The following is a 26,152-nucleotide window of genomic DNA, read 5'->3' as shown; positions in this document are numbered from 1 at the left end:
TCTGATTGCAGCTACACACAGACTTGGATGTGGGCAGCAAGAACATCAAGTACGTCCTAGCAGGTGAGGGGGCAGGCACCATCTTTGCCATCAACGAATTAACAGGCGACATCCACGCCATGAAGAGACTGGACCGTGAGGAGAAAGCCGAGTACACACTAACAGCCCAGGTCATTAATGCCGACACAGACGAGCCCTTGGAGCCACCATCCGAGTTCATCATCAAAGTCCAGGACATTAATGACAATCCACCGCAGTTCATTGAAGGCCCGTACCGAGCCTCTGTTCCAGAAATGTCTGCTGTTGGTGAGTTACAATAGACAGACTTCTTCTCCGGTCGCTGCCGCACACAGCTGTCTAATCAGTGTGGGAGATATCTGAGACAGCTCATAATGGGCTATTGGATAAAAATAATGAGTGAATAAGAACAAGAGCAAATGAACATGCCTATTTACGTGCTCACTTCCAATGACTATGTTGGCTAATGAAAATACAAGAATGATAAATCAAATGAAATCACTACATCTTCACCCATAGGTCAGTGCTGCAACTGAACAAACAGATGTCGGTGTCAAAATGCACACGCTTGCACGACACTAAAACAGCCCACTCACAAATAAGTCCAACTAACAAAATGCAAAACCTGAGCTGTGAACGAGAAGCGTGAACAGTCTCATATTGTAATGTAGAACCCCTCACCACATCAGGAAAGCAGGAAATGCTGCACTCTTTCACACACAATTTGAATTCTACAGAAGCTGGAAAGGCACCATTTGCACATTCCACACATGCTACAGCAACATCAGCATATGTAGATATAACACTTGCCCTCCTGACAAACAGAGAGAAATATTATTCTCCACTTTGTATAGGTCAAGAAGCATGTTTTCTTATGATGCGGGGCATTTGGGAATATGTGGAATTATTATTGCATTATTTAACATTTTCATGTGTGCAGTTATGTGATACAAGCTAATGATCACTACAGTCAAATATTAATAGAGACACCAGAAATATTTTTGTTTTAATTTGAATCTTTTCTAGAAAACTATGCGAAAGAACTAAGAGCAATGTGGACTACTTTAAGTTTTACCAGAGACATTTAGAATTGGTTATTTGACACAGCAGTAAGGCTTAACAGACCTCACATTAGAAATGTCTGTTTGTGGATAGTTTTTAATTCAAGATTCAAGTGCTTTAGTATCATCACAGAGGAGGAAAAAGAAGCCACATAAAAACAGAAAGGGTTTGCATTTACACTCAGAAACTGTTAGTAGCAGACTGTCACGTAGCTTGACAACAGTGACTGATGCTAATTGCCAGAAGCTACCATTCTTCAATCCCCCACAAACCGGTGCACATACCACTGCAAACACTTTCCATTTCACTGTATGCTAATACATTCATATATTCACATTCATATTCCATCCATGCATTTAAATGACCACTGCATGATGATCATATATTTCAAATGTATTGCTCATCTAGTATTGGTAGAAGCCTGTGAGTGGATCAGTAAACTGTGTTTTTTTTTTCTTCAGGGGAGCCTTACCACTGACCCCAGAGCGGTAGGAGTCTTGTAGAAAATGTTTCCATCAGTAGCGGAAAGGAGATCAGAGTGTGTCTTTATGCCGTTTTGACATTGGAGGAGTTCAGCGAGGGTGCTGAGGTCTGTTGTTGGGCGGTATGCGCTTGTTATTGTGTTTCCTCATTGAGCTTCCTCTTGTTACCTGTCACGAAGCTGACATAACATGCTAGGGCAGATGGTGTTAGGTATGTAATGGAATCTGTTTGGTAAATCCCATCTGCAGGTTGCAGCCTTTGCGTCAGTTCTTTGAGGAAACGGTGATTTAGCTTCAACTTCTTGATTCTTATTAGCTGCTTCTGCGACTGCGGTGGAAGCAAAAAGGAACAAAACAGAATGCAAAAGAATCCATGTAAACACAGAATAACAGTGAACTCTTGTTGTCTGAACTCTGTTACTTGATCCCTGCAGCTCATTGTTTTGGATCTGAATTGAAATGTACTGTAGCTCTCCAAGGGTTTTGTCAGTGCAGTGCAGGGACAGCCATAGTGATGGGGTAGAGAGCAAAGTGGTAGTTGACAGCACTCTGTGATTTGCCAGTGGGAATAATGCATAAGAAATGGAAATCGGCGTCTCTTTGTTGATTGTTGTTCCCTTTTGTCACTACTGATTAATTAAACATTCACGAATGCTCAGTTGTTTGCTTGAAAGGCTTTTCTTCCAGCGACTAGTTTTCCTCTTGTTAAGTTTTCATGTGCTGCGGCATTATGGGAAAAATCAGACGCTCCGGACAAACAAACAATAAGTTATTCATCTCACTCGCCTCAGATTCATAAATCACCTTTTTTTTTTTTTTTTTTTTACAGTTGCGTTTCATCTTTATCATGCTGAAATGAGAATTTGTGCAGGACTCAGTGGATTACTGGAAGTGTGCTGAGCACTGGATATCTAATAAAGTCCACAGGAAAGGGAGTAGAAAATAAACGGATAATGGTGAAGTCTGCTGCATATGAGCAAATCTTCGCAGCGACGTGAAACCTGCGTAGCATTAAAATCTAATTATGGCACATGCTAAGAGATTCCGCATTATGCCTGGTATTGAGTTCAGAAAATGCTGAGTGTGCTGATGTATTCTGCTTAGCAAGGAGCCACCTGAGTCAAAAAATCTAAAATCTAATCCAGACCATAACGGGTTAGTTCTCCTGACGATGTTATCCACTTACAGAGCTTGTCAGATCCACTTCAGACTTCATCAATGTCTTACCGGTTCCTTGCTTATCAAGAGTGTATCCACGCCATATCACTGAGTCCAGGGACAAATATCAACATCCACCTTTTATCTGTCAAGGACTACAGCTCGATAGAAAACCCCTTCATTGAATGTCACCATCCCCCATAGGAAGCGGTCCCCACAGTCGGATGAGATATGTGACATGGGCCACTGAGGTCGTCATGTTTCCTGTGTGCGGAGGAGCATAGAGGTTAATGGGAAATGAAGGAGGAAGACCTTTTGTTCTTCCTTTAAAAGGGCCAGTCGGATAAGATGTGTGGCTTTCTGTGACTTTTCTGTGACTTTCATTTTCCTGAATGGCGACGAATGGAGGTGACTACCATTTTACTTGTTTAGTGGATCGTACAGTAGAGTGCACAATGAGAGGAATTGGAGAGCGAAGGTGATGGCGGTGCTGGAGGAGAGACTGCCAGCCAGAAGAGACTTTGATCTCATTAGTGTAAAGAGCCAGGATTAGTCTATTGTCAAAAGAGATTTTGTGACCACTGTGCTTGAATTTGTATGGCCACTTTCATGGGGGCTCTGGAACAAACTAACAAAACATTACCTTATGAAGTTACTATGGTGAACATGTTAGCATATTTATATACTTAGCAGACACATAGCAACAATCTTTCGCAGTCAATTTTCTGGCCAACAGACGGATAAAAGTCCAGTTTTCACTCTTCTTTTTTATCTCTGTTTTAGTCTCTATGCACCATCTCCTCTTCTGCTGCTAAATGCTCCACTATGCTGTGCTATGTCTTGGCTGGAACTGAGGTTAAGGGCCACCAAACCAAGATCAGTGGCTTGGTGAGCTCTACACACCACAATTTTAGAAAACACATGCATGGTATAAAGGAAGGGCTGCAAATACATAAACGCAAAACAATGGAAATAGATGGAGGGCACTAACAATTGATAAATATGACTACTATGTAAGTTTTTACACTAGCCCTAAGCAGCCATACATTCAAATTTCCCGTTATAACGGGTTAATTTTCTTGTGATCTCAAGATAACAAAACAGTAGTTTGACACAGGGGTCGGCAGAAACCTTTCTTAATGGTAATTTCAGTGTAGTTTGCAGTGTTGCTGGTTAGCTTGGTTGGTAGAGCACAAGAGTCATACTCTTGGAGTTGTGGGTTCTATCCTCATTGAAAACCAACTTTTTTTCTTTAATTTTTTTCATGATCGTCTTCAACAAAGTTCTTATGAAGAGACAGTTTCACATGCTCACATGTGCTGGACTGTGTGCATCTCAGCGATTGGTCCACATCCTATGAAGCTATGAACTTTTAATTTCCCCATCATTGTAGAGGAATGGGCAATGGGTAAGGCAGAGGAAATTCCTGTGCTTCTCATTCAGGGGAATCCATTTAACGTTACACATTTCCTGATGGCTATTTTGGAACCTTTGAAATAGCCGTCTGGAAATGTGTGATTGGATTCCCCTGAATCTATTCCTAACAATTTTGTTGAAGAGGATAATAAAAAACACACAAAAGAAGAAAAATAAATGTTGCTTAGAGTAGGACTCAAATCCACAATCCTTAAATTACAAGTCCTTCACTCTACCAACTAAACTAACCAGTCACACTGAGATATAAATTATCCTAAAGAAATGCACTGGCTGACCCCTGTATTTAGCTATGGTTTGTTATTTTGAGATCACGAGAGAATTATCCTGTTATCATGGGAAAACAGAAAATTGAATGGATGACTGCTTTTGTAATTGCAATTATGTAATTTTGAGATATTAGCTATACACTAGCATTAGCCTTTACATCATGTATTTGCTCTGGTAAATGAAATGCGAGACAGGGTTGGGTGGTCTTGTGGGGAACAGCAGAGTTGGATTTCTGTTGGTTCAGGGGCCCTTTCCACATTACACATACTCATTTCATTCCTTGTTAACATAACCACATTTTTAACCACATACAGTATTTTTTTTGGATGATCTGAGTGATTTAGTTTGATGTGTTTTGAGTAATTCCGTCTGCTTCTGATCTTCAGGCAAGTAAAAGACTGTGTGATCTTTTCTTTTAATTGGAGGACAAAAATTTAAACCATTATCAATTCATTTAATCAGATTAATATTTGATATACTCTACCTATCCATATCTCTTTAATATTCTTCGAATAATTACGTTTCACTGTCATTTCAATTAAAAGTGGGTTTGTTGTTTGTTTGTGCAAGCCTGGCCATGATTAGAATTCTAATTCATTTGCACGGATTTCACAGATCTCACAGGATTAGTAGATCCTGTTTTTCCTGTTAATGGGGTCTTCGACTTTAAGGCCAGTACAAGCTGACAAATTCCCCTGTATGTCTGTCGACCATATGCTGGAATTATGAGGCTCTGCTACCCTTCGGCAGCTAACAAGGGGGTTGTGATGTAGTTGGAAATTACAAAGTCTGCTTGAAGTGATGCTTCAGGTAATTAGGAGGAGGTCGCTAGACCATCCTCCCTGCACTAAGGGGGGTGCGAATGACAATAATTGCTACACTGAGAAACAAACTTGCTGAAAGTTGTTTTGCCGGATGGAACTTGTGCGAGAGATGCCCCAGGAGTGTCAGGCTGTGAGCGTGCTTCATTATCAGGACGATTAATAAACGGGCGTGTAGACAGATGGCCCGTCTCCTCCTCGCACGGGCCGTGCTCTTTGAAACCCCAGCAAAATGAGTACCTGTGCGGAAGCACAGATCCTCGCCAAATGTGTCAAGATCTGCTAAATTGGAGTGCAGACATAAAATTGAAGTGACATTAATAGATTACCTGGAGTTGATTTGCATTTTCAGAGTTATTATGGGTGTGGGTAACAGGACTATCAGGCACAGCCGTCTATGTAGAGCCTTAATGATGTTTCTGATTACGCTCTCATCACCACCGGCAGCTGGGAAAATAAGTAAAGGCTTGTCATCACAGATTTGTTCGATAAATGGGCAGACTTGATCAAGGGGAGACGTATGGAAATGAGTAAGATGCAGACCTTTATCAGAGCTCATCTTCTCATGCTTCCAACATACAGCACAGCGCTCACTGTGATCCCAGATGATTTAATACCTACGGAGTTTTACAATGAGGCATAATCCTACATGAAGGATAACATTGTTAATTACAGCTGTATGTTTCATCAAAGCACGTTACTCTGCCATCTATCTATCTATCTATCTATCTATCTATCTATCTATCTATCTATCTATCTAATATATCCCTCTATCTAAGTATCTAGCTGTCCACTGTTACTGATTCATATTGATCTTCACTTATTGTTTTACACATTGGCATCTTTCAGATCAATACAGGGGATGCTGAGCTATTTTGAGAACATTTCATGCTCCACTTGGGCCAGATGTTCTATAAAAAACCCCTTCCTTGATATACCTAAAAATATTATTGTACTATGCTGATCTTGCAGTAAATATTGAACATATATTGATCTTGAAAAGTGTAAGTCTAAATGCATTAAATGCAGTTTAACTTGGATAAACCCTAGCAGTATTTCAGGGTCACAGCAACCCACATATGTAAAAGAAGCACATTTATAGTGCATCTTTTATCTGGCATTTCTCTGAGCAGAGAGCTAAAAGCGAGGGTGTCTAGTGTTTGTGTCTCTCTCTTCTCTGATCCTAGACTCTGGTCTGCAGCTTGGCAGATGGACTGAGTGGCAGGGGGCCCCTGGCCCTTTAACATAGTGGGCAGCTGGGCCAGAGTTGGTCCAGAGCTGGGCCAGAGCTGGGCCAGAGCTGGGCTGGGGCACATCTGACGAGCAGGCTCCTGGGCTGGGCTGACGCGGCAGACCGGGGCTGTGGTGATTGTGGTGGGCGTCTCACAAGCTGAGCTGGGGTGAGAGGGGGTCAGAGCAGTGAACCTGGCCAAGGCTCTGACTCTCTTAGGCCTGTCTAACTGCCAGGCAACGTGCATGCCAGCCTGCCCTTTTCTGTGGCCGTGCTAAATGGGGATAGGACAGACCTCCGAGGCAGAAAGGATTTAACTGACAAGCTGGAGTTTCTCTGTAAATAACCTGCTACTCCTATCTATCTCACCTCATTTGGCAACAGCATCTGCACTTGTGCATCTGTGTGTATGTTCCTGTGTATGTGGGTTTATTCACGGTCTTGTTTTTATTCACGTCTGTGTCCGTGATACTTTTCCATTTCTCCATTCTTCTTCACTGCTCTTGCCTATAGCTACACCCAGCAGCTGATAGAGAGTCATTGTTAATTCAGCATTGCTTTGTTTCACACTTAGCCATTACACAGCCTCTATAAGAAAAAAAGGGCAAGTAAGATATTCCCTAGCTAACACAGGAGAACAGCAAAACATACTCACGCACAGTCACAGCTGCTCAATATCACATACAAATGTGTATTACTAATTCATCAAATGTTATTTATTATCCAATGTACCTCTGAATTATGCATGTAACATCATCAGTCACTGGTCCAGATACAATAATATAAGTCCTTTAGAGCCTCCTGGGGCATTTGTTTTTTTCTAGAACATGCAGGCAGACATGCACAAACACACTCTGCATGTGCATATACAAGTCCACATACACTAAAACACACATCTTATACGTGTTAGCATAAAGCCACCATGCAGTCATAAAGATGCTGTTGTTCAGGTGTAATTTGTCCCCGCTCCCCTCTGTAGCCCGCAGAGACGCACTCTCTTTGTAACTCACTCCCTCCCTTTCTCTCGCACTTTTTTTTTTTGCTTTCTCTGTACCTCTCCCTCCCTCACTCTCCTTCCCTTTTGCTCACCATAACTCTTTTTTGCTAAGCTAATGCTCTCTTTCTCTCTTCCCTTGAGGGAGAACAAAAAGTAGCTGGCTTCTAGGTAATGAAGCCCTTCAATGTGATCTGCATAAGATTGCCTCCCTTGCTGGCCTGGCTGCCTTGCCCCGATGAATAGCAAAAGACTCTCAATGAGACTAAGGACAAAAAGCAGCCTTCTCCTCATCCACAGTGCCGTTTCTCAAACAAAGTCACCTCTTTGATTTTTATTTTTTTGCTGTGCCCATAAAGTAGAATGAGAAGAAACATGAAACGGAAAGAGATAAATAACATACAATGTTCAGGAAAGGGAAGGTAAATGAGAGTGTGTGTTTGTGTATTTGAGTGTCAGAGCATGTGTGCAAGCTGTTGTGTGCCTGTTTTTGTAATGATGAGGAGAAAGATGCTGCTAGCCAAGGCTGCCCTGTGTGTTGTTGCATTGTGTGGATGTGATTACAGTAAATGGATTTCATGCAACAGGGTCAACATTGGTACAATGGGACATGAGGGAAGCAAAGATTATTAATGACATTTACTTGGCTGAATGTATTTTTTAAATATATTTGTAAGACAGCAGCGTAAAAATGAATACATGGAAAGACCATCCCAGGTGACTGTCCTGTCTAATTAAGTGTTTGTAATGGACGTTTTTGCTATCCTGAAATGCATGTAAGACTCATCTTTTGCTGTCATAGTGTTACACACTGCTGATCACTGTATCAAGGTCAGTTAATCAATCTGAGAGCGACAGGAAGCACACAGCATCCTCCCTACAGCAGTAGGCTACTGCAGGGGAGGAGAGGGACTGATCCTGGTTCAATGTGTCAGCTGAAGATGCTTCTAATGGCCACTAGTGGGCAGATAGGCTTAGTTTGTGAGCGAGTGAATGAATGAATATTTGCGGGAGTTACTTTTTGAAGTCCAAATGCAAAGCAGTCGGACTGTCTCACACTGTCTCTGGATGTAGGATGGACTTGTATAAGCTAATATCATTGTAACTAAAGCTGAAACAGATCAACTGACATATCCATTGACAGAAAATTAATCAGAAACTAACATAATATTATTTCTGTCATCTTTCAAGCAAAAATGCCATACATCTCCTAGTTCCAATTTCTCATCTATTAGGATGCTCTCATTCTGTTTGCTTGTTTTACTTGTTTTGTTCACCAGTCTTAAACACTATTTAAATATGTCACATTGTGCATTAGGAAATTTTAATGGCCATGTTTCACCAGTGTTTCACACTGACCTTTTATTGGCCAAATTATTTAGTGATGAATGGGTTAATTCAGAGAATAAACACCATATTAAGGAATAATGAAAATGTTCGTTAGTTGCAATGTACTTAAAAAGTAAAATTGGTGACTTGCAAGAGAAGATTTCAAAAGAATGATGCAATGCAGGGGAGACATTCAGTCCCTAATTTGGATCCAGCTCAAAAAACAGTGGCTCCTAATTCTTATAATACAACTCGATGGAGTCTTTTGTTACACCCACTTTCCTGGTAAATGCCCACATCTTTTGAACCTCACACTCCTCGTAATGAGGCCTTCTCTTAAAAAAATGTTTGTCTCCAAGTCTCCATAGGCAGATCATTTTCTTACGCTCGCCAAACTTCTCCAGAGCCACAGAAGACATTATACAACTATTTTCACAGGTTGTGTAGTTCTCACCATGAAGAGTGTACATGTAAATAGACACAGAGCAGAAACAATAAGTAGTTGTCGTGACCAAAACATGAACATGTTTTATCCATCTTTTCATTTTTTTCTTTCTGTTTGTGTAGTCTCAAGGCCTCTCAGCACAAATATCAGTAACACAGTTATTATGCTAGCACTGATCAAAAGCAGCTGGCCTTCAGCCTGTGACCCTATGACCCCCAGCACACCAGGACCACACAGTATAGTGTGGCCTTGAGTATGTTATCGCTTTATACAATATACAACAATTCATAGTCACAGATGAGGAACCTTTGTGTCACCATTTTGCTCTTTGTATGTCACTTCACATAATTCATTGCTCAACAATAACAGCTTACTAGTCAAAGTTGCACATATTTTTTGATTATCCCTGATATATATGACATATATATATCTAAAGACATTGACAAACAGCTACAGGTGTGGTTGACATCAATAAAAACTAAAAGCCATGTGTCATTAGAGCACTCCACTGCAAACTCACCTCAGCTACACGTTAGATCAGTGAGGTTTGCTGCCACTGCCACCATCTGCATTCATTAGGCCGGGTACATATTAGATCTTACTGGAGAAAGATCTGCTGTAGCTCGGCTGAAACAGTCATTTTCTCGCTCACTCAGTCACACATTTACTCACTAATTGCCTATCGTCCCCCTTTTCTACAGATGACACACTGAGCTGGGATCATTCATGCACTTTCTCTCTGCTATACTGCTGAACTGAACAACGTGTTTGTGTTTACAATGTTTGACAGAGGACTTGAAAAATGTTGTTGTTGATGTTTTGTTATTTATTTATGCGCACACAACTCTAGCTCTGTAATTTTAAAGCTTTAGTTAATAACTTCTGGGGGAATTCATTTCTGCTGATTAAGACAGAACACATTTATGGACTTGCAATTCTGTTAGTGAATCCTTCAGTGTGACACAAGGAAAGTTCCATTTCAAAGGCTTGTGGAAGTAATCTAACTTTCCTGTGTGTGGGTCTGTGTGTGTGTGTGTGTGTTTTATCAGCTCTGTCACATATCAACCAGAAGTGACAAGGAACTGTTTGAAGTCATGCTAGTGAGTGGGAGGTCCTCTCTGCATCATCGTTATAACAGGCAAAACGAGGAGGGCTCCAGTCCGCCGACTTGGCAAATGCTTACTCATATCTGCTAGGATGCCAGGATGCTTTCTCATACGCATTCTTCAGTACACAGCCGTGGCTCACCTATTAATTATTCAAAAAGAGAGTTGTGGATATTTAATGTTGTGTTGTAGGGCCTTTTTTTTCAGTGCACTTTTCCTGCACTGCATTTATCCCTCTTTGCTCCTCCGTATCTCCTTCGTGCTGTATCTTGTATTGTGCAGGACGTCACTCCCACTTGCCCTTTGCTTTTTTCAAAAAAGCAAGAACCTTTGCTCTGTGGCTCTGCTGCCAAAAGTCAACACCAATGTGTGTATGTTGGAGATTGTGCTACCTTTTCATGCTGCAGGTGATTTTACAGTGTTCAGCAGCAAGAACAGGATACCCTGTTCTCTCATCCCTCCATGTCTGCATTATTAATTGTCTGAGGTACCAACCATAGCTATTTGGACGCTGCAGGCACTCAGTACCTAAAATTAAAAGCAGCAATTGCATTCCATTTGAAACACATAATAACACTCTTTAAAGTTACATTTTGTTCCCACAAAAGACTGTGTAGACTTAATTTAACTGCAAGAGAAACAAAGCATATATGACATAAAGAAACAAAAAAGAACAGAAAATCTCTTTATTTCTTTATTAGCTGCATTTTGTATGTGGTCGTGTGTGTGAGTACTTCTTCAAGTGGCTACAACCAAGATTCATGTGCCCTACTGTTGCTGGTATAGTGGAGGGGGATTGGTCAATGCAACATAAATGACGGCGGAACACATTCATCAAGGTGGCGGAGATTTGAGACTAGAGAGGCTCATCCAATCACCGGCGGAGAATAAAGGGGAGAGGCATAAAAGTCCGTACAGCAAGGTCATTTGAAAAAGAAGCTGATAAGACGAAAGGATCAAATCTCCAGTACTGGCGAGGCCCTCCTCTTGATGTCTGTCCCCATTAACTAAAGCCCTTGCCTGGCTTATATAGTCACTGCCACGCCTCAGCTGTCTGATACCATGAAAAAAAAGAAAAGAAGCTCGCCTGCCATGCTTTTACTGCTTTTCTTTTACCAAAATATATGGCCCTGCTTGTAATTTAGTTTTTTTAACCTTTTCTTGTTCGGATATTACTTTAAATGTTCTGTTTTTATTGTATTTTATTGCAGACCAATACCAAATTCAGTTCTGGTTACTGTGTGTTTTACCCTCCTGTCTTGCTGTCATGAAGCCGTCTGATTTGTGGCATCAAACAGCATTCTTCTGCTCTGGCTGTTTGTGTATTGGAGCATTGGCAGCTGTATTGCTCTCAACACTGCAGAATGGATTTAGTCAGTTTGTGGTTTTACCGCAGTCACAGTCTGGTGTCCACACATACACACGCAAACACACACACACACACACAAAAAAAGCCACGTGTACAAACACACACACAGTCAATCCTACAGCAGGTTTACTATGTCACACTGGGGGCTGCTGTGTAATTGGGTGAATCTGCTCTCCAACACGCTACAGAGATAGCCCTTTAAAATTTCACTTCACTTCTGGGAGTGTAAACAAACCTTGGGATTACTAGGAGTGTAAATCCACATTCCACCATTTCTGTCACTCTCCTCTTCTGTCATTTTTTCCCCTACTTTTTTTTCTCTTGTCCACCTACTTTGAGAGTTTAGGGGTAGTTTAGGTGTTTGCTCAGTATGTGGAGTGTGTGTGTGTGTGTGTGTGTGTGTGTGTGTGCATCTGTCTGTCTGACTGTGTTTTATGACTGTCAGCCTGTTAACAAGCGCATGAATGTGTGTCTGTCTCCATTGTGGATGTGCCTGCATGTGTGTGTCGGTGCGTGCGGGTAGGTGCGCGCTGTAGCCGGTGTTCTTTAGCATGTCTGTCGCGTGGACACTTTATGTGCCGGCATGCAGCTCTCTGTCTGTGTGTTCCCTGTGATGGATTGCTTGTCAGACGGCAGCATAGCACCGCTCTCACCGGCTGACGAAGATATTAAGTCACCAGTCACGTAGTACATTTCGACATTCCTCAGGGAAAACGCTTTAACCCCTCTCACTCCAGGACGGCTGTCAGATGACAGAGTGTATTACTTAGAAGGTGTTCGGTGCTAAAACAAACCACATGGCTGGATTCATTGGAGTTCAGCGTCTTAATGCAGTTGTGTGGCAGGTGGAAGACCTCTGTCACACGTTGCTTTTGATGGGCCAATTGCTGGGGTTATGGGCTGCATATTGTGTGCTACCACTGCCATTGAGTGGCTTTTTTTTTTTTTACCTCTGCAGGCTGTAAGAATAAAAAAACATGTAATTGACTGAGAACATCTTCTTGCACTGCAGCAGCCTGGCGGAGTCGTTGGTGAGGGAGGGATGGCAACGCTTCCCTCCAACTCTGTCCTTTGTTTTTAATGCACCGTCATCCTCAGTGCTGCTGCTGCCCCCAGAATATGAAAATAGCACACTCCGAGAGAATGTGAATGTTCACACTGGCACCTAACAAAAATGTACTTTTCTGTGATAGCTGAAAAACTACCTATACAGTCAATCTATTTGGATCATTATATTGTTTATCTTCCAGGGATTTACATTTTGAGACAAGCTGTAATGTTTAAGTGTATGTCCCTCAACAATTTCATTTTAGTTTAATTATTGTCTAAAGCAGTATTTGTAATTTTAGTCCCATTTTTCATATACTCACTACAAGTCATGTTACTCATATCTGAGATTATCTTATGCTATTACATAATATTAGTGATTCAGTATTACCGTTTTTTCACAATAAGATTAAATATGTGTCTAAATAAGAGAGAATTAAAGTTAGGGTTTTGGATTTGTTAGATTTATTAAGAGTGTGACACTAAAATACTCAGGCTTAGTCAGGGTGTGTTTCTATGAGATTTGATTGACAGTACCTGGTAACATGAGCCAACAACGCACCAACAGTGATCAGAATTAGATTCAAATATTTCTACATTTTGATTGGTGTATGGAAATGTGACATCACCTTTTTTTCTAAAATAATTGAGTCCCACCCATTTCAAACCATTAATAAGAGGACACACAAAAATGCAAATACAAAAACCACTTGACAGATTATTTTATGTTCATCTAGGACCCCAAAACACACTAAAAAGCCCATCGATTTCCGATAATATGGTGGTGTTCTCTCCCCATCTTGAATCAGCAAGGCTTCTTCCCTGTCTGCACAGCGCTGTCTATTTTTCTTGTCTGTGTTTCAAGTGAAGTTTGCTGAGATATCGTGTGTGCTTTTTTCTCACTACTGATGTGGCCTAATGGTCTGCAGGAAGATTTGACACTGAGGATGTTTGCTGCTATCTTGCTGTGAGAAGCTTGAACTTGATAGACCAGCAGGAAAACAGCACAGCTTGTAGTTAAACAAGAATTATCACATAGGAAATTTAAGTGGGCATGGCATGGTATTTTTTTCATCAGGTATCAGTACATACATTCCTGATTCCCTTATGTTATTTTATTGTTGGTTGTTTCATTCTATGGTGTAAAGTAGCTCTCCATTCACACAGAAATACTGTATCTAAGCACACACACAGGGAGTTGCCTACTTTTGGCCACTGAGCAGCTCAGCTGGAACCATATTGCGCTACACGCCTCGTTAAGGGCATTTCGCAACAGTGTATACATAAGTAATTCATTTCTGGTATTAAGTAATAACTTTGATCTCTGGTTTACCACTCTCAGGAGCTAATGCTGATGTTGTGCGGCAAAAATATTAACCGCAAGTTCATTTCCCACCACAGTTTTGCATTATGCTGAAACTTGTTATTTTTTTTATTCCTCATTTTTTCCTTTTTTCATTGAGGAGGCATAATTCACATTAAACACCCTTGCCCTGTGGCAGAGTTCTTAAATTAAGCAACATTTTGTTCATTTACCCATGATAAAGTTGTTCATTAGACAATATACTTTGCCTTATTCTTTGTTATTACCTTGCCATTGTAAATGCCTTGGGAGCAATTAAACATGTGAAGTGCCCAATTTTCCGTCCTCAACTTCCAGTCCTGAACTCTATCTGCATGTTGCACACATTTCCTATGAACTAATTAAAGTGAATCAATGACACAACCCTTTAAAATGGCGGCATATGTCACGGCCATCAGTGGAGAACAAAGGACCCTCTTAATTATTTTGTTCCTACCGTTCTTGTAAGCGACTTGTCAAGGCAGCAGACTCAGTAGCCGACTCCTTGAAATAGGGATGTCATGTACACACACAGACACATATTGTACACATAGACAAGCACATGAACACACACACACAAACACTGTCCCCAGTTTCTCTGTGACGGCTCCCTCTCTGTCTTATAAAAGACTAGTAATTGTAGTACAACAATGACAATGTAAGTGCTTAAGTGTGACGGTCCCTTACTCCTCAAAAGTGCAGTGTCCCTTATCCATCATTGGCTCTAGGGAACAATTTCTTGGATGCTGACAACCATATCTTGATATTTTTTCCTGTTGTAAGCCCTCCTCTGGCCCATGTTGTATTTGGCGAAGTCCAATTTTGAAAAGTGTGTTACAGCTGGAAATAAACACATATATCCTGATCTTTTTAGCCTCCGCAGGGTGTTCCTCATTCATTTGCCCTGTTCCTCAGCTGCATTCTGCAGCCCTGCTGAAACATGCAGTTTACTATGAGTATGCATTAGTCCTGTTATGAAGACTGATGGGCAGGGGGAGACCATGTTTTATCCTGCCTTGCAGGAAATTATTTACTGTGCCTCCCTGTAATCTGAAATACTTATATCTTCCTGATATAAATATAAGACATCATGGTTGAGGACAGCCACCACTTTTAGTCACAGCCCAGGCTGTAGATCATAGTGTTTGGTGGAAATGGTGACAAATGAAGGGGTGGGAGGTTTGAGGTTGTATTGGCAAATGACAAAAAGTTCACACATGCCAGTTGTTTATGAGCATGCTTATTTGTTATAAGGGTTTCCCTCAATGCCCATCTGCAATGTTGCCATAAATGCCCATCTGCAGCCCGGGAATCTAAAACTGGCTTTGACTACTGTAGAAAAATCCACTGGCGGTGCTCCAAGTATGTCATCTTCTCCTCTGAGAGAATAAACGGACGGGGATGGATGGATGGATGGATGAAAGGATGCCTCGACACGCTTGTTTTCTCCACCTCGTTACAACCGTTTCTGTGTTATCAAGAGCTTTGGCCTGCCACACTACAGCACAGCGCTACACTTTGTATTTGACAATACTCTGCCTCACAGCGCTAATCGCCTCTTAATTCTTGCGTTATATCCCATCCGTGCACATGCATTTCAATCAAAAAGGTGGTACTGTCCAAAAATAGTGCTGGTGGCACTGCCGGGAGGGATGGGCTGTCAGTCTCCCTGTCTGATCATGAGCTATTATCCTCTCTGCCCACAGACAGGAGAGAGAGCTACACCAGTGTCTATGTGATCATGATCAATACATAATCACTTTCCTGTCACTGCAATGGCGCTATCAGGGGACAGACCAGCCATTTTAGAAAAAGGGTTTGGCACGCCATCTTTCTGACCTAGAAAAGCAAGAGGGAGGATGAGCAGTGGCTAAGTGAAGGTTGGACTCATTTAAACAGTCATTGCCATGGGATGCATTATTACATTTCCACTATGCTTGGGTTCATTACATTAGTCTGCAAAGCGCTGTTGTAAGAAAAGTGACAGTTAGGAGACCAGAAACATTTCTACTGGCCAACCGATAGACTGACTACTGTCTAAATCTAAATGAAAGGGAAACAGCTACAGTAAGCATGCACATAACATCATTTATTACATGGCTTTGTTGAACAATTGTCTAATTGGCCAATTAATGTATTCTGAGGTTTGCAAGTTCTGAATAACAACCCACTTTTTCACATTTCACAATGATTTTGTTACACTCAAGAAGTCTATTTTTGATGATAGTCATCAATTTATGGCAGACAGCAAGTGGGGGAAAGAAATGTAATCGACTGGGTTTTTTCGAGTGTTGTTAAATTTACCTGAGTACATGAAACATTATAATGCCAGTTAGAGGCTCAGCAGTCTTTCAGCTGTTTTGAAATGTTGGGTAGAGGGCCAACACAGCATAACAGAATGCTGTGAAATAAACAGACTTTTAGACTATGTTAGAATATGTAAGTAGATAAGATTTATGAACAATACCAATAACCCAGCAGCATTAACATCACATTGGACACAGGTATGGTGCATCACGCATGGTTTGTCTGTCCCTGGGGTTTGCTTTCCATAAGACAAATCGGCATCCACTACAGCAGTTGTTACAAGAAATTGAAACCTTTGTGATTTTTATTTTTGAGACTCTCCTCTAAAGTCAATTTTCCATTCATTTTTGGCTGCAATTTCTGCTGTCTAAACACATATTCAGTGTTCAGTCCTCTCTGTCTTGCTGTTGTTACAGACATGAAATAACCAAACCACACAACATACAGTTGAGAAAGGCTCAACTCCAAGGTTGTTGCAAGTGTTGTTACAAATGTCAATGGGATTTGTATCAGCTTTTCTTACTTCTGGATAAAAACCCAAACATTTTTGTAATTTTGTCCACAGCAAGTAGCTTTTAGCTAACAAGTTGACGTTACATAAAACCAAAATAAGTCATGTCTGTAAAGAAATTATCAAAAAACAGCCATGTCCTGTTCTTCTGAGGCAGCAGCATTTTACTTTTTCAGCATCCCACTTGGTGTTGACTAAGAGCTATAGCCCTCTAAAATGGCGTTTATAAAAGGGAGTTGTGTGTTAGCTGAAAACTCCGCCTTTATCTTTAAAGAAAACTTTCTAATATCTAATATTAGATTTGTGCATGTGTGCTGCACACTGCTGCCCCTCTCTCTATTTATCCCTGTGTTTCTCCCTCTCTCTTTCGACCCCTGCAGTGTAAAGCCAGTCAAACATAAACAGTATTGTTTTACCCGGGTAGGGCTCACAGCAGGGCACTGTTAGCCCCACGCCTCATGCAGCCCGCAGCTCTCCCCATGCCTCAGTGATATCCCTTCTCTATGGCTCAGTGCCTGCATACATATGAATGCCCCCTGTCTTCTACCCTTCACGCTTCTGAGCTGGTCCAAGCTGAGCAGAGCTGAGATGTTACACAGCTGTCATGCTTGTTGGATGGAGGAATATGGGGGAGAAGTCTAGCATTCCAGCAATAGTAAATGAACTGTAATGACACATTCTTTTGAGTGATTATAGGTATGATGGTACTTGAGCTGAGAGTGCTTCCCTGTGGTGCGGTTTGCTGAGTTGTACTAAGCATGCTGAGGGTGAATTCTGGGCAATGGGGGGAAAAAGCAACTCATGTTCTTGTGAGATCAACTGGAAAATAGAGCCTATGTGCATATAAACATTAGTTCTGGTAATAGGTTTGTGCAATGTAGTGTTCTTCATAAAGTAAGCTGTAACTTTTGCATTTTTTTTTTAAAATTTTTTACAATGATTTGATGTTTTATTTCATCCAGTTTTTCAAGACACCTAATTGTGAAGGACCTGATCAAACAGGGTAGAACAATGGAGTTAATTTGACAAAATAACACTATATTCTGTGTTTTTATTTCATCTTCCATCAGCCTTTTTTGTTGACCCTAGCTGGGGTAAATGAGCATCTTATATTTTAACTGTATGTTCACCTGTATGTCAAAAAATATTTGTGAAAATCCTGTTTTGCAGATAAAGCTGTAGACATGTGTAGTGTTTAATTTTCAAAATTCATTTCCTGTCCCTTCCACCCTGCAGCCTACAGTAAGTGTCTGCAAATGAGCATCTTGTGATGGCTCAAAGCTACATCTTTATGACCCTCCACTGTCTGATTATCTTTGCAATACTTCTAAAGGAAATAAGCAAACTATACAGATGAAGCCGTGTTGTGGGATAATATATTACATAAATAAGCTGCAATGTCCTTCCACAGGCATTGTGTGTCACATCAGGCTGCATCCCCCAATTTATCCTCTCTCTGGTTCAAGGAAGATTCCTATTGATTTCCTATCACTGAGCCAGTGTACAGAGTAAATAGGAAGTGGGTGCCCTATTATTTCTGTCTGTTGATAAAACAGGAGGCTAGACCCCCATGTCTTCATTCTGAGGCCCCTTTAGAAGCTGCACGCCCATCAACCAAAAAAACAACAGTAATGGCATCCTTTGAAGTGATGTGTGTTTAAAGTATTGGTGTTGTATTAAATCCTGTGAACTTCAGGATGTGATTAATGAGATTACACTTAGCGTGGGAAAACAACTGTTAATGCAGACTGTATTTTCACACATGCTTAATGCGTGTCACTCTGTGGGCTACTGCCCAAACCAACAGAGGGAGATTTGCTTTCCCAGGAAAAGGTTATATGCAATCTTTCAGTGTCTGGGCATCTGCTAGGCAGCAGGAGAAAAGTGAGACTAATCCATTTAGACAGGAAATAGCATGATTGCACCCACTTGCACATTTCTAACAGGTTTGACAAAGAATCGTGTGTAAGTGACATTTTTAGGTAGAAAAGTTGCCACAGCAGTAGAGTGCACAGGACATCAGTTGCATTCTGGGTGAACATTTCCATTGTAGGCTTTTTTACATACCTGATTCCTCCCTGCATGGTTTTTGTTTTTAGTAGCCATTCAGCTTTTTCATCCCTGGAAGTTTAGAGGTGTTGTGTTGCTATTATTGTAATCGCCACAATGCTACAGGCTTTAAATAAAAGCCAGAGACAATATTCCTCCTACAAATGAGTTTCTGTGCCCATTGAATGGTCTTGCTGCATCCTTTTCTGCAATGTCCCTGAAATTTCTGTGCATTATCAAGGGGAAGGACGAGCTAATCTGCACTGATTTGAAACAGGACCAAAACACTGGCTTTCCTAATCCCTCATTTTTTTATCAGGGGTGTTGAGGAGCATTTTACCCTGTGGGAGGGAAAGAAAGAGGGAGCTATTTCATGCTTCACCGATTCCACTGTTTTTATGAAGATTCTTTTTTTCCTACCCTCCACTTCCCCCACTTCAATCCATAGTGTAACTGAATTTATAAAACCTGTTTGCAATAGTCAGACACCTTTTAGACGTACGAAGGTACTTTTCATAATTAGGGATGCGGAGATGGCTGCCTTCTCCCTCTATAGTAGTAGTAATTTAACTTTAAGGCAGATAAGGCTCTGTATCTCTGAAAAAAGGAGGTGCAATTTCCTTAGCTGTCTCTCATTTTATTCATTTGACAATTTGGCAAACACCTATGACACACAGGATATAATTTGTTTCCCAGCAATACTGTGTGAGTGCACCAATTTGGATTATTGCACAAATCTGTGACATATAATTCATATAATAATGATTCCTTATATTCTGTCAACTAATTTATTTGATGTTTTATTTATTTATCTAACATATCTGTGGGAAATTTCAACATAATGCCAGGTCCTTAAGCAGAACTGTGAATAACTTTCATGATGTGTAGATTTGTAGTTACTTGAGATTTTCATCACACATGCAGTTTGTAGATAGTTAATGCAATCATATGAGTGTTATAATCATATATCAGTGTTATTAACTACCGAAATGTGATAAGTGGAATATCACGCTCACTGTTAATTCCATGTAAAGAAATTTGGAGAAAGAGAATGGAGCGCCAGTTCAGTGGATTCAAGTAGAGACAATCCCAAGTCTATCAGTAGCTGACATCAAGTTATAATGTGCAGTTTTGTGCCATAGCAGCAAGCAGAAACACAGAAAAAAGCGAGCTCATTGATCTGCTGCGATCTGAACACTGCAAAAGGCATAAGGTCTAACAAGCGGTATGAAATTTACAAGGCAAGCTTTGGCAACACAACAGCATGGGTCATCATAAGACTATGAATTACTAGAACACCTCTGTCTCAGAGGACCACTTGAGGCTCTCTCACTGTAAAATAATTGGGTTGCAACAGTGAAACTCCTACTCCAGTCTGAGTGCAAAGGTGGCTTTTGCTTTGTTTTGCTGTTACAAGACCACAGACTCCGCGGTGACTATTAATCAATGGTTGACACGTGCAGCTGACGTCATAAAGAAGAAGATAAGTTCAAATACTGTACCAGTTACATCTTTGGTGTAGAGCTATTTACGAAGGCCAGTTCTATTTTGCAGTGGAGAAAAAATATATATTCGCTGAGTTTGTATTGAACTTCTTGTAGGTTAGATGTTAAGTCATCACTGTGCTGCACATTGGTCAGTAGGTCAGTTGGGGGTTCTTGCTATGCTTGTAGAGCCAACAAAAGACAATATGCCACCAGAATACAGAAGTCTGATTTGTGGGTTACATACCGAAGACTTTGCAGGGACTGAGTTTCCCACACATCTGTTTTTGTTTTGTTTTTTTTATTTCTGTGTTTTAATTCATGAGTGAAACCTCTGAATCACAATGTCGGAGCCAACCCCTCATGCTTAGTGCAAGTCTTTCCTATAAGCCTTTTCGTCCACAGTGGACAAACTTAGGTGCCTGTGGCGGGATGCCTCCCTTTGTTGTCAGAATACCTCTAAACATCTTTCACAGAAACAATTACCATACCATCTGTAGCTTCCTGCCAGCATGTTGCTCACTGTCAGCATGTCAGCTTCTTTTCTCGCTATTCTCTCTCCCTCGCCCGCTCACACACACTCTCCCTCACACCGAGACTGATGAGGAGCTAGGTCACTGTGAATTAAATTGGATGAGTTTAATTGCGTCAATAGTCTCTTTATATTCTAATTTTCAGTGCATTTTTACTGATACCTAATAATAGAGCTGTGAATGGTGGATTGTCATTAATATATTTTCTGATTTGCCTTGAGCATTTAGCGGAGTGCATTGATAAAAGTCCTTGCGTACATTTTCTACAAACCTCATTTAATAAAAAAAACCTAATTTTTGCTACATTGAGCATTGTTGGTGTGAAGGTAATGGCTAATTGTTCAAGTGAAAAGGAATAGTGATATCCATTTAGCATTTTAAAAATACATGTGGCAACAGCAATAGTAACATAGCCAAACTTTTAATAGGAAAAACTCTTCTGACAAGGTTAACTGTTTTCTCTGCTTATTTGGCTACAAGTTTGCTTTAAGTGATAAGGCTCGAAGACATACATTTGATTATCTTATAACCTTCACCAGAGTGTTTCCAGGTGCAGTAACACTCCTTTTGGCTTGTGTATTAGGGGGCTGCATTTCTTGAGGACCAATAGCTGTTAAAAGCATGTAAAAGTACACGGTTACATTCCCTGCTGTTACAATAAGTATGTGACACATCCATCACTGGCATGTTAATTTGCACACTAGCTAACATATCCAGCAACAGCTAGCATTACAAGAGGCTAAATGAGTAATCCACACTGACAGGACTGGTTTGCTCAGGTTTGCTCAGTTAGGCCAATACCCATTATAACATATTTCATCTGAAGTCATGTCACATTTGCTGAAAGTAATTGACACTTTGATGGAAGCACTGTACACACATGATTGGAAGCTGTGGTTGCAATAGACAAAAAAAAGAGGTAGTGGGTACACGTGCTTGTTCAAATGCCATGTTGCTTTCAGTTCAGACCAAACAATACTCAAACACTAAATTAGTTTATTATTTCACTGAGGCAAGGAAATGCACGAAAATAATTGGGTGCAGGGGGGGTCATAAAGGGTAAAGGGTTGGGTATTTTTTTCTGCTTGCTGAAGGGAGGATAGTGCAAACCTGCAAGGGAGGTTCAAGCATGACTGATACAGATGGAACTGGGTTTTTGAACAAATCAACCACACATAGGGTTGAATAGTCTCATCCTGATTGGCTCAGCACTTCACCATTTCAGTGCAGAGCTATGTAGAGATGATTGCCTAGAGTTCTAGTTCATAACTCTGTCTTTCTGCCCCACAGGTACCCCAGTTACCCGGGTAACAGCTACCGATGCCGATGATCCAGTGTACGGGAACAGCGCAAAACTAGTCTACAGCATACTGGAGGGACAACCATATTTCTCCATAGACCCCAACTCAGGTAAATGCAGTTCTGTGCTTGTTGGTGTTTTAGAATTTTAAGCTGCATCTTTATTCTGTGGGCACAAGCGCTGTACGCGTTGTGTTCTTCCACCAGACATTTAATTAGGAGACAAAGCAGCACACACTAGAGGCCATTTCTGAGCATGTTTGGCACACTGGATTCACCTTGGCAGGTTGGCCATGTCAAGTTGCCATGTCAAGTTGCTTACCACAATCAGCTTGCTAAATTCTACACACACGCATTAATAAAGAGGTCCAGTTGTGATCACTATGTCTTTAAAAAGGGGAGACACAAATGGAGGACACCTCAGTGAGGCAGGCAAAGCTCTTTGTCCTGTTATTCATTGTTTGCCTGACAAAGCCTGACGAAGATCTCTCTGAGATCGAAACGTTGCTTCATTAATTTTAATGGGAGCTATTAATACAGTGTGCAAATCCTTTGTCTGTTTCTAACCAATGGAGAGCATAATGCATTACAAAATGTAATGAATGACTGCCACACCCATAAAGGGACAAAAAGGAAAGAACTAGGCTTTATAGTGAGACAGTGATTACATCTAAGAATTATTCCAATAGTCGTTTTCTTCTAGACAGGGCCAATCACACCAGGTCAGAACCCTTTAGTATTTAAACATTGTCCTTTTTCAGGACCTGCTTCAACTTAGATAAATGAGCTTACAAAGTCACCTCAGGCCAATCAGTGGGCTATCACTATTTGACCGAGGCTCTAGGTACAGTAAGTACTAGAAAGGTCTAATTGATAGGCCTCAACTGCGAGGCTTATTTTAAGCCCAACTGTGAATCAAACCCTAACAAACAAAAGTGTTTAGACTGAGCAAGTTTAGAGCAAGCAGTATGCAGTGGAAAATTATAATACAAGTTTTGCATTACTTAGATGAAATATTTTCAGAGTCACTCGAACAATATCTTATATTAGTACAACCATATCACAGTAGTTATTATACTAGTATTACAAATGTTGACAGGTGCGGACCAAATTTTCACGTTCACCTGAAGGCAACACGGTTTTATAAAATGTATCTGCACTTAAGTGGTCAACGATACAAAAATAACTTGGTGTTTTATCTGAAGTTCAATTTTACACCATATTAAATTGAATGGAATGCAATGGCAGCCTCAATCGTGTGAAAAACTTATTCATCAGTCAAAAACCCATGGTCAGCGTGAAATAATAGGCTTTAGACGCCCAATTTGCAGCCTACTTTTTAAAAAATATTTCATGACTAGATTGGACAGAGGGAACACAAAAATGTAGCCTGTCACTGGCAACACAATAGGTGTTGTGAGCAGTGCCCTGCCCTTGGTTTGGCGGCATCACTCTCCATAAGAGGAGAAATAATCCTGACAACACACAACACACAAATTTTATCACATATATTACGTGTTTCCATTTTGCCAGTGAAATATGCCAACTGAATGAAAAAAGCAACAGAGTGATCGACAGTTGTGTAGATGATGAAGGATTAGATGAATACCAATAAATACATTTAGTAGAGATCACTGAATAACAGAAATATTTGAATATTTAAATCAGTTTCACTTTTTGGCTGTGTAGTCTAGGCTACTTGGTAAGCAAGCTCTGACATCTAAAAATGAAATGAAACATCAACAGTACATCTCTATCCTGACTGTATGAATATACATGCACATTCTGCTGTATATCTACAGAAGCTCCTCTAAGCATGCATTTAGACTGGAGGGTCACCCCTCTTGCAGTATCTGTTTTAAGGAATTCAACCAACATATCTATTATAATTAATTAATATTTATAGTTTAGTTTTAAATCAGATTATCTCCAGTCATAATGTTGACTGAGTTTTGGCAGCTGGGCTCTCTGTGCTGCCGACACTGTGGATTTAAATGAAAAAGAAAGGCATGTACGTGTGCACAGCCCGCAGGTGCTACAGGTTGCACAGGTTCCAGCAGGTGGACATGCAACAGCTTCCCCACCTGCTGGCGCACCTGAGGTAATCTCACTCTGCTGCTGTGTGCTAGGCTAAAAATGCATACAGTTTCTGAAAGGACAAAAAAGCGATTTATAGTTGGCATGGCAACTTTGTTAACGAATGTGTTGTTGTGTTCACCACTGTGTAAATGTCTACATCATTATGTAACCTCACCTCTTTTCAGCAAGCCTGTAAGGGACAACATTAGCAAATGCACGCTAAAAGGGAACTGACAATGTTGGTTATTGCTTAAAAAGTTGTTAAAAACAACAAAATGGACTGCAGGTAACTCAGCCCATCTGTTATTTGAAATGCTTGTAGAGTATCGCTACATGAGGCTGCTGTTCACTCAGGCTCCAGGCTCCCTCCTATCCTCTACCGCTTTCCTCTGCAGCTGCACACTCATGCTTCACACTTATGTTTGAAAACATGAACAGTACGCTGGGGCCAAAATGTGTATTAGGGAGGGCACCAGAACTAAAGTGAGGAGTGTATAGCTTTAATTAAAACACAAAATAATGCAGCAACATGGTAAGAAAGTATGTTTTGTGTGTGTGTTAAATAAGAAAAAAAAGCACCCACACATTGATTTGCTGAGTAAAACAGAAATAAGGTCCGCACACCGTAACAGTGACTCATTTAATAAGGTAGATCTTTTGATGAGATCTTTAACGGGCCGGTCAGATCAGAACAGTTAATGGCCTCTCAAATGTAAATTGTTATATGCACACACAATATTACTCACAGCTGATTACAGTCTGCAAAATAACTTCACCCTGGCCCTTATAATGAGGACAAAAGTATTCCTCTGTCAGTGGAATGCATCAAGACAAATGCAATAGTTTCTCTGTTTGTCCTGGTTTAGCTGAACTGGTGTCAGTGCTATACTATGTGGTTCAACAATGGGCTGCATGAAATGCATTATTAAAACTACAAAATTATAAGATTCATATGAGCAGAGCTGGGCATCAATGAGTGGTGTGTTTCCATTAGCTGATTGGTCGTCCTAAATGCTAAATGGGCCAGTACTCATATGCTGCTGTGTAACATCATTGCGTTATGAATTCAAAATAATAACAATAATAATAATAATAATAATGAGTTCTTCCTTTCACAAGGCAAACTCTTCGACAGCGTCATCATGCATAAAGTTATCTCAAAACAGATTCCAGATTGGATCTTTAATTGCTTTTTCAGCTGACTTTTTAACATGTGTCTGTAAGCAATATGATTAAATAATGGTGAAATTACATTAATAAGAAATGAGATGGAAATCGACTGCTCACAATTTGGAAAACAGCACACAATAAACAAGCTTCAAGAAAGGGAGCCTCAAAAATTTATGTACATAATTAGGATGAACACTCAGTTCAACACATAGAAATTGGGCTCGTCCCCACTGCTATAGGCGTCACCATCTCGAAGCATCTGCAGCGGAACGTGGCTATAGAAAACGAAAACGCACTGAACGGACAATTTAAGGATTAGCATTCATGCTTTCTGTGACTGCAGATGGCTCATTCAAGTGAGCCAGATGTTTTAATGAATGTTAATGAAAAATAAAAGGTGAGGGGAAAACAACCATTAGAATGCGTTTGACACTTGCAACGCCACATTGGAAATGAAAAGCATTCAGTAAATAAATAAACATCATGCCCCAATTCATCACTTGGTTAATGGTTGGTGAAAAAAAAAAGTTGAGGCAAATATCTATGGAAATGAGTGTTTGTCTATCCTCCCTTTTCAGTGATTAGGAATTAATTTGAATAATTAACGATGAT

General features: G+C 40.6%; 1 protein-coding gene across 2 annotated transcripts in view; it reads left to right on the top strand.

Annotated features, from left to right (window-relative positions):
• Nucleotides 1-217: 217 nt before the first annotated feature.
• cdh8 (cadherin 8) overlaps nt 218-26,152 on the top strand; it is a 52,267-nt gene continuing 26,332 nt past the window's right edge. For both annotated transcript variants that reach the window (XM_046033375.1, XM_046033377.1), the window contains exons 1-2: nt 218-306; nt 22,283-22,402. In XM_046033375.1, coding sequence (XP_045889331.1) covers nt 294-306; nt 22,283-22,402 — 133 coding nt within the window. In that variant the 5' untranslated portion in view covers nt 218-293. The remainder of the gene's footprint in view (nt 307-22,282; nt 22,403-26,152) is intronic.

This window comes from Micropterus dolomieu, linkage group LG20, assembly GCF_021292245.1.
Source record: "Micropterus dolomieu isolate WLL.071019.BEF.003 ecotype Adirondacks linkage group LG20, ASM2129224v1, whole genome shotgun sequence".
Taxonomy (NCBI): Eukaryota; Metazoa; Chordata; class Actinopteri; order Centrarchiformes; family Centrarchidae; genus Micropterus; species Micropterus dolomieu.
This window is presented reverse-complemented; position numbering and strand designations above follow the sequence as displayed.